This window comes from Manacus vitellinus, unplaced genomic scaffold, assembly GCF_001715985.3.
Source record: "Manacus vitellinus isolate BGI_N305 unplaced genomic scaffold, ASM171598v3 scaffold_17_pilon, whole genome shotgun sequence".
Taxonomy (NCBI): Eukaryota; Metazoa; Chordata; class Aves; order Passeriformes; family Pipridae; genus Manacus; species Manacus vitellinus.
The window spans coordinates 3270893-3280917 of NW_021939256.1; the positions used below are offsets into that span (position 1 = coordinate 3270893).

At 38.1% G+C, this 10025-nt stretch overlaps 1 protein-coding gene across 2 annotated transcripts; it reads right to left on the minus strand.

The window, feature by feature from the left end:
- Nucleotides 1-7506, minus strand: PDCD6 (programmed cell death 6). 2 transcript variants are annotated; one of them, XM_018070144.2, is made up of 6 exons: nt 7319-7506; nt 7168-7229; nt 4056-4100; nt 2912-3064; nt 2122-2231; nt 1-716 (listed from the first exon to the last, which is right to left on the minus strand). In XM_018070144.2, exons 4-6 carry the CDS (start codon nt 3060-3062, stop codon nt 618-620), a joined length of 360 nt encoding a protein of 119 aa, XP_017925633.1. In that variant the 5' UTR covers nt 3063-3064; nt 4056-4100; nt 7168-7229; nt 7319-7506; the 3' UTR covers nt 1-617. The 2 variants fall into 2 exon arrangements, with proteins under 2 accessions (XP_017925633.1, XP_017925632.1); XM_018070143.2 differs by having other exon boundaries at nt 2906-3064; nt 7319-7483.
- Nucleotides 7507-10025: the final 2519 nt, after the last annotated feature.

A 10025-nucleotide genomic window follows, 5' to 3' on the forward strand; every position in this document is an offset into this window, starting at 1 on the left:
CACAGGTGTGAAGAAGTTGTATTTGAAGCTCACCCAAGGATACCCTGAAAAAAGGAGGCAGCTAGAAAATAAAAGACAAGAAAAACAAGCCATCCAAGTGGGAGACATCTCTGAAACAGAAATAATGCCACCACCCCCTTAAAGCTGTACAGGAGTGAAACAGACTACAAAAGTTGATTTAATATTTTTACTTAATTTTAAATTCTGTATTAAAAATTAATACATTAAACTCTTATAAAAGTAAGGCACATGCAAAACATGTTGTGCAACTTCTGACTTCCAACTCTTTTATAAACTAGCAAGCATTATTTTAATTTGGCATTTCTAAAGAGTCATTTTTCCCATGCAGGATATGTGAAATAGGTTAAGTTTGACATTGCACCAGTTAAATCTAGATTCTGTGCTTTCTGTACTACAGTAAGCAGAGATGGTCATATCGTACAATAATACAAAATAAAAACCAACTCAAGTACAGATTCTGAAGGTGATGACCAACATACAAAATTTAAGAACGCGAAGTTACATCCATTATAATACATCGATAATCATATTCAGTACAGGATGATTTGGCAGCTCCAGTCTGTGTAATGCCAGTGTGCAATTCCTAGTTATCAGTGTCATACGATGCTGAAGACCATGGAAAGATACTGCTCATAGGACACCTGGATCCAGCCATCTTGATCAGTATCGTATCGTCGGAACACATCCGTCAGCCTCTGAGGAGGAGGGAAAAAAATATATGTTTTTGTTTGTCAGGAAGGTTCAAGCTGCCATGTATTCCCCCTGCCACCTGGCTTCTACAGCTCTGTGAAACCCTTCTGTTCATCCCTTCTGTAGCCATTTTACAGTCTTGTGTGTATAAAGACAGCTCTTTGCCAATAATGATACAACACCTAAGTCTATCTTTAGGCACTTCTTTATAGACCAGACAGCTTTTTATAACTGGCTTTAAAGTGGGGGGAAAAACAATGGTACATTTGAGAGTCATCTGGAAACAGAATCCAAAATCCTTGTGCATCTCTCACCTTCTAGGCAAATATGCTTCGTGTGTCACTGGTATCTGAGCTGTCTCTGTATAACCCCAGAGATGCCAGGCAGTACATACAGTGGACCAGAATAACTACCAGCATGGTTTCAGTAATATCAGCTGAATGAAACTCCATTTCAAAGCCCTTTTTACTAGAGTTCAAGTTTATAACTAATTATAATTGCCTTGAGTATCAAGGCAACTGATGTTTCAGCAGACTTACAGTTACAGACATAAAGCTAAAAGGAGAAGAACAAGACACAAGACACCTGAGTGCAAATAACAGGGATACTACTTTTACAGTACTTTTACTACTTTTACTGCTTTCCCTTCACGTTTGCGTATCAAAAAATATCTTAAGATATTCTTGCAGTGATGGCCAGCAGAAAGAGCAGCAGACTTTTTCCTATTCTACTAAAACTCCTATAGTTTCCCAACTTTTCCACAAATCTTACATACCTTTCAGAAAAGTCAGTAAGCTTTGAGAAACCTTAAGCAATGAGGTGAGGAATCACCCAGTGACTGATTTCTAAACAAAGAAATACACCTGCAAACCTACAGTACTCTCTCTCAAAGGTTTTTTTTGGGTTTTGTTTGTTGGTTTGAAATGTCTTTTACTACCGTTGTCCCTGAAGGTACTGCTGTGATGAAAGACTGAGTAATTCAGCTACTAGGTCAAACTCCTTTAATCAGAGCCTTAAACAGAGATACACAAAAAAGTTGTAAATCAGATTATGAGAATTATGGGCACCATGGGACAAGAACACTCCACTTTTGACACTCAAGCCCCAGAAGAAGTGTGTGTATTAAACTAATGGAGACAGTGTTACGTGTTTTCCTTTTAAAACATGGAGACTATTTTACATTTTTTTGCCCCTCCCAATTTTATCAAATTTACTTGTGATGCAAATGGATAAGTAATGAAGACCAATATATGTAGATGTTTCTAGCTCCTCTCATATACTTAGTTCAAATGGTTTATTATAAATAAACCATTTGTTTATTCTAGATCCACTGTTAAAGTGAGAACCATAAAAGCTTAAGAAAAGGTAATTTTTTTTTTAATTGGCATTAAAGCCCATCTCATTTCTTACCTGTAAAACAACACAGCACTGAATAAAGTCATCAAAAGCAACTTGTCCTCTTCCTTGTCTGTCAAATTTCCGAATAAGGATATCGTAGAATTGATCAGACAGTCGGTAACCTTGGAAAAAGAGAAATGCTTTAAAAGGTTTCAAATACCACAGTCTTTCTATAGAAAGAACAAGGCTGTTCAACAGGCATGTGTCACTAAATGAGAAAACAGTGAGGAGTTAAAACGGATTTTTTTTCCTAAATATCTGTTATAAAAAGGCATGCAATAAAAATCATGCTTAATAATAATTATACCCAGAGTCACACTAAATATAATTACTGATTAAGGTGACTAGTTGGTTGAGGGAACGGTTTAGGGCTGCGGCTCAAGTCTTTACAAGTGAAGTCACTGGAATGGAAGTTCTTTTGCCGCCAGAATGCTCTTGTAGCATAGACAGCTGGTTTTGTTTTAAAAAGTGGCAAGCTGTATCAGGTACCTTGGAAGTTCAGACATTTGCCTGAAGCACTGGTAACGCTCTCAGAGCAGAGAGAGGAGGCTGGAACTGGATGTGTCAGTACATGTGTGGGATGTTTTCTTTTTTTTTAATTAAAGGAAACAGCTTTAAAAAAGAAAATGTGCTGGTGGGATGGACATCATTAAAAGGAACCTTACACCTAAAAAGGTAGCTGCCCTTCACCTGCCTCATTTTTAGTCACATTTGTCAGAGCAGTAAAACCCTAACAATAAGAAGCTCATTTGATGGCATAACCCAATCATAAAAACTGTAATTACAAATGAATTACCAAAACCTGTTAGTGCCTGCTTTAGTTCATTTTTGTCAATCATTCCAGAATTGTCTCTGTCATACGTTCGAAAGACGTTCTGCCAGTCTGTGATGTACTTCCAGACTCCCGTGAATTCATTGAAGTTCACACCACCTTTGTTTTCTCTGTCAAACATCCCTGAAGTAAAAAATAAGAAACCCATAGAAAACCTTAGTCATACTACTCCTCAGCAAGGATTTTGCCAGTATTTTAAGAAAACAGCAAAAGCACTTTGTGGAGAGCACTGAAGACAGAAAAGAAATTGCTAAAATACAAGTGATATTTTGGAAAGTTCTGCCAAGAGAAAGCAAGTAGTCATCCACTGAAGGAGAAAGATAAAGGAAGATGAAAGATGACCAGAATGAATTGCAGAAAGTTTATTTTTCCTGGGTTTTCATTTTCAGTTTGAAAATATTGAGGGCTTGATTGATCATCCAGTGATCAATTAAAATGGGCAGAGGGGTGGGTTGTTCTTTTCTAAGGACACATTAAAAAGTCTTAAGTCTAGTGCTGGAATATTCACCTGCATTTGACTTACTGATACTGTCATCTTTATACAAAAAGCATGTCACACAGCAATGAAATTCAGAGGTGAATACTTATTGAAAACAAAGCAAAAAATTTAGTCCTTGGATTTATGAACTGTGTGATAAAAAGAGTTACTGTGCTTGAATTTTTATCCTTCTATTCTACAACCATCATCTTCCACATTACTGGCAATTATTTTAGGACACCTAAGAGAATTCAAACATTTTAAAGCTTGTGTTTGGTATTTCTGGAGTGAAACATAGGATTAAAATGCAAGACAGGAAAAACTACTTACAAAGACAAGCTATATAATATCTTTTTAGAATATTTAATATGACAATTTCCCCATGCATAAATTACTATTCACTATCTATTCAGTTTGTCAGTAAATTTTCTCAGGCTACTTCAACAAGTGCACATGTGTGCACAAAAAGGGCATCCCTGTATTCATCAGAAGGGAAAATATTTGAACTCAACTTACTACTGCTGGACACTCTGAGGAAAAAAAAAAACAGTGCAGCAATTGATAGCATTTTCAATCATCTGAATGATCACAAAACAGTATCTTCTTCAGTATTTCACATCACACAACTACACTCACCAAGAATTGACCTGACTGTTGCTGGATTAAATGGAGTCCACGTGCCTGAAACAGAAAGAATTACTTAGTTCCTCAATACTAAGCAACATTTTAAAAAAATGCAACAAACCAAACAAAAAAATTCAGTTACGAGAAGTGAATTCAGAGTTAGATGACGTGGAGCTGGTGTATTCAAAATAAGGCTGCTTTGAAGTAATTATGTTCTTGACCATTCAGAGATGACTTCAGACCAATGCTTTGCAAGTACTACACAGAAACCAACATTTTTCAGTCTGCAACAAAAACACCTAACAAATGCTGGAAGATCTAAGAAGGATTTTTTCATCCCAGGCTATCAGGAAGTACTGGATAGAAGGCAAGATCAAAACTGAAGTAGCTCATTTTCTACTATGGGAGCAAAAGAGTTTTAAGTTACAACTCAATCAAGGTCTCATATCTGTTCTTCAGTGAAAACCCATCTGCTCATTTCCTGTTTTACAGGACTGCTCCAGGGCACTTAGTTTCTGACAGAAATAAAAAGAAGAGGTTTCTAAAATGGCATATCCACACAGTGCAATTTAGAATTATCCCACCTCCACTGCTAGATCAATTAGACATTAGTTTAAATGTTTTAAATTAGTATTTTCAGAACAAGAAATGTTGCTGCCTGAGCAGTAATCATTTGAAGAGGAGCTTTGTACTTTGAGTATTTAGAGGCTAGTTGCTGTGGAATAGTTTCCACTTGGTTGAGAGCGTTCCCGAGTGCTAAGAAGCTTTAAATTAAGAGAAATATTGTGCCTCATCTAGAATTTCACCACCATTTCTCTAGAGCCTGTGAGGGAACCAGAAGGATGAAGCAGCAGATATTAAATTAATTGCAGTTATGTGCAGGGACTACAAAGGATCAGTGAGAACAAGGAGTAAAGGAATCAGTGAGAGGAGAGGTGCTGCAGAGGTGTTGGCAGTGATGCAGTAGCTGACCACAGGTACCTAAGAGGAGGGCTGCATTGGTACTGAGCTTTGCTGGATCAAGCTGCAGTGGTGTAAGTCTATAGGTGCAGCAATGGGGGAGAACCCTGTACTGTAGGCAGGACGTATGACTATTTGCACATAAAGAGAAATATAAGCAGAGAAAGAGAAAAGATGGTTCTGAAAATGCTTAAGCAGTATTTTAGACAGAGAACATCAGTACCTTAGAGTTGTATGTCTCCTGACAAAAATAAAAAATAATGGAATTATTAATAGGGTGCCAGCACTTAACTCTGAACAGAATAAGAGGAAAAAGTGAAAATACAGTGAAAAAAAGTGAAATAAGTTAACTTATTTCACGTTGAAATATCCAAGAGACTCATATAGATGCCACAGAGTGAAATCTAAGCAACTCCAGAGCTGAAGAACTGTACTGATTTCAGCCTATTCCAACAGTGAAAGACTGTTCCTGCCTCCTTTCCTGACTCTACTATTAATTCACACAGCAGCACAGAAGAAAACAAGAAGGAAGCATAGGATTTTATTGTGGAAACAGCTATACAATGTGATGATCACTCCCTCCCACATAAGCATACTGTTATTTGCTTAAACTTGACATGTTGAAAATGCCAAAATGTCAAAACCACACTGAGCTTCAAATTTTAATGAGCACTATGCAGACTTTTTTACATGTTTTAGAAATAAACACATAACATTCTTTTAGCCCATGTTAAGATTGCAGAACAGCTATGCACAACCATCCACTAGAGGATATGTTTTGAAAAGAATATAGTGAATTTTTAGTGACTTCGGTGTAGAAGATCTAGAATCTCTTGGAATGAAGGAAGCTTACAGCTCTGTAAATATTTTGTCTAACACTTGGCAGGCATTTTTCATAACTGCAAAGCAAAGCACTGCAACTGCTAACCTACACTGCAAATAAGGAAAGAAAAGAGTTCAGATAGTCATCACTGCCTATTACCCTTATATTTAATCAGATGAGAAGATATTTAAACTATATGAAGTCTAAAATGGCAGGTAAAGCCAGGTTCCCACAGTTCTAAACAGCACTGTAATTTAAGTGAAAATGGTGACTTAATCAATTTAACTTAGCTTTTATTCAAAATAGTATTTTAGTTATGGATTGGGTTTGGCAGGCACAATACATTGCTTTTAATTTTTCAGACAAATTATTAAATGAATATTCTAGTAAATCCAGTTCAGTTACTAGAGTGCAATTTTACTAAATATAGCCATCCAAATTTATTTTAAGTCGGGCAATTACTGACAACAAGGGGCCTTTCAGCCTGTGTGCACTGCAGCTCAAATCAGTTTAAACTGTTGTCAAGTCACAAAGCACAGGAAGGATAAAGGAATTAAACCTTGGGAGAAGAACTTGATACAAACTCAAAGGTGCATAAACAACCTCAATATGCCATTTTTCAGATTCCTAAGTGGAAACAAACCCACAAAGTACAACCCTACCCATACTGAGTCATGAGAGGAAAGTAAAAATAGTCTACTGGAAAAAAAAAGTTCATTTTTAATTTTGTTTCCATGAGTTATTTCACTGTACCCTAGTTACTCTTTAGCATTAATACAGGGAACTGACAGACTACTAGAAAGTTTTAGTACTAGATCTAGAGTGCACCTTTCTACTCTATTAGGAAAAAAACTCAAATATGCCTCATTTGGGGAAGAAAAAAAAGAATTACTATCTTCAATTCCTGCACCGTACTGTATGAAAAGGTTTTATGTGCGGTAAAAAGACTGGTTGTAAACAGATAATCTTTGTCCAGGTTATACACTGATCCTGGTTAAAAAGCAAAGGTTCAGTAGTGATGAGTGAGGAATATATAAATAACTGATTATGATTTCCAGGAAGTAGAGATGGGGGGGAAAAAAAAAGGGATGTGGATGCCTTCATTCCCCAAAATACAAATCAGTAACATTTACAATAGATACTCAGTTTAAAACAAAAAAATCAGGAGGACTGTTCTTTTTTTTCTTCACCTCCCCAGCCTTTTGCTGTAGATTAAATAGTATTAATCAGTGGTAAGAACATCCCTCAGTTCAAAGAATGATGGCATCAAGTGACCTGTCTCACAAGAAATTTAACATTAAGTTTACAATGAACTACCTCCCGGCTCATTTACATACTTACCATTGGATAATGCCTGCTGAAGTTCATTATCAGATATAATTCCACTCCTGTCTTTATCAACTCTGGGAAAAAAAAAAGGGGGTAAGCTTTAAATAGCTGAATTTAACAGGTTCCACTCAGAGAAGACTTGAACATTCTGGTTCTTACTCACCAGATAAGATTAACCTTTTCCTGAAAAGTCACTAATTGCACTTAACTTGGTCAACCATTCACAGTTACTGCAAATTTAACCCTTCATTCAGACTGAGGAGACATTCTGGAACAAGATAAAAGCTACAAAGAAAACTGCAAGATTGACTTATGAGTGAAGAGACACACAGAGAAACACACACTGACAATAAAACAGTTTGGATATACTCTGCACAAGAAAGTATTTTTATTCATTTAAGAGAACTGCAGAGTACACCATGCTAGTTAAATCCACAAAATGCTTAATGTCACAGTAGTAAGCTGTTTGTTTCCCAAACTGGAGCGACAGGTTTGGCACCCAGATTCCCTCAGTAAAATCTTGGCAATGGAGAGAGTCACTAACGTGACAAAAGTACTGAAAGACTCAATCAGCTGCAGGGCCTTGAGCCTTCTCGAAGGCGTCCAAAAGGGAGAAAGCACAGGCAGGTTCCAGCTTCCATTGAGTCTTCACAGTCTTGGAGAATCTAGTTCTATGCCAAAATTAATGAACTAAGTAATTTCTGCCCAAATAAAGCAGGATAGTGCCTTCTTTAGAAAGGTATCTGAAAGTGGTGGGGATTTCATTCCATACAAAGACCTCCCCCTTGGACTGACAGTTTTTATTTTCTCTCATTCCTACCATTTCAAAGTAGAGTCCTGCTCAGCTGATCCCTCTTCGCAGAAGCTGATTTTTTTCCCTTTGGTCCTTATTGTCTTTTTCTAAACATTTTCATTTCATTCTATTGCTTCCCTCCCCATCTCAAAAATTATGTAAGCCACATGCAATATGGAAATTGTAAGCATAAATTGCAAAGATTACAACAACAAAAATATATTCCCCTTTTTTATTCTCTATTTCTTTTCTCAGTATTCAGAACATTTTTTACCTTTTATGAGCTCCTACTAAGTGCTAAGCTGATATTTTAATGAAACTGCGTTGTGACCTACTTATCCTGCTCCTGAGCATCATCAGTCAGCACATTCATTTTATAAATAAAATGATGTAAAGTTAAAATGGGTTTTTCCTCACGGACATCAGGTACCTACTCTGGATTTCACCTGTCATACAGTGATCACGATCTGGCCATGACAGGCTGATAGGAGCCAGTCAGGCAGGACTGTAAGGTGCTCCTGCAAGGCTTCATAGGCCTCACTTACTGCAGGAATCAGCAAACCTCATCTGACCATTCACCCTCTTTTCATAGAATCACAGAGCAGTTTGGGTTGGAAGGGACCTTAAAGATCATCTAGATCCACACCCCTGCCATGGGCAGGGACACCTTCCACTAGACCAGGTTGCTCAGAGCTCCATCCAGCCTGGCCTTGAACACTGCCAGGGATGGGGCATCCACAGCTTCTCTGGGTAAACTGTTTCAGTGCCTCACCACTCTCACAGTGAAGAATTTCTTCCTAATATCTAATCTATGCTTCCTAAAATCTACTCTGTTTTCCCCCAGTTGCTCCTGAACTAAGTGAATGAAGATCCCAGAACAGTTCCATCTGTCAGTGTGGCAGATGATCACACACTCTTCAGTCAGTTTTCCACCCACCAAAGGACCTTCGCATTCATTCTACATTTACTGGATTCCTTGAAAGGCCTTTGATACTGTTGACAGTCTCTTTGGAAAGTATACAAATTATATGAATTGCACCATTATATGAATTCTAGCCATCATATCCATACCCAATTCTTATCTAACATATTCCAGGATTTATACAGTGGTCTTCCACACAGGAATACTTTCAACAAAAGCCATGCAACTCCTACATTAAGTCTGACTAACTACAACATTTAGGATGGTTTCTACTCATTTTCCTGGTGCAGAAGTCAGATTGTTGATCTGTTTCTTTCTGGACCCTTTAAAAAAAGAAATGGCCTCATGCCTGCCCCCTCCGATTGCTCAGATGAAGTTTTACAGAAGGCTGGGTAGGTAAGCTGCCACATTCCTGAGTCACTCAGTAAATATTAGCCAGTTTTAGCAACTTCTGTTTGTCTACTGCTTAATCTCTTCTTGCTGCCACTAGTGTCACAGGATCTGTCTTGACTCATCTCCCATAAAAACGAATCCAACGTAGGGCACCTCCCTGGTTTCCTCGATATGACACAAGCGTGAAATCTCCTTTGGCTTCTTTACTGCTACAATCTCGACAGTGTGTTTGTTTAACACAGCCTTGCTAACTCCCTTGCAGGTCCCTCTGCTCCAGGTGAATTCAAGAGAATACTTCACAGAATCACAGAATCAATTAGGTTGGAAAAGATCTCCGAGATCATCGCGTCCAACCTCTGACCGAACGCTACCAGGTGAACTACACCATGGCGCTAAATGCCACGTCCAGTCTTCCCTTGAACACCTACAGGGACGGTGACTCCGCCCAATACATCAGACAATACTGACATCCCAACATCTAATCAACCTTTCTGTGAAGAAATTCCTTCTAATGTCCAATCTAAACCTCCCCTGGCGCAGCTTAAGACCACGGCCTCTCGCCCTAAAGCTATCAGTTTGTCGATAGCTTTAAAGTCTTCCACTAAGCGTTTATCAGATTCCTTTTTACGAGCCTTCCTGTATCGCCGCACTGATCCTACAGACTTAATCCTTTCTGGATCCTCGGGTGAACAATTACTTCAGTGTTTTCAAGGTTACCTTCTCGCCCCCATCAATCCCCTTCACCCTTGCGCTAAGACTCAG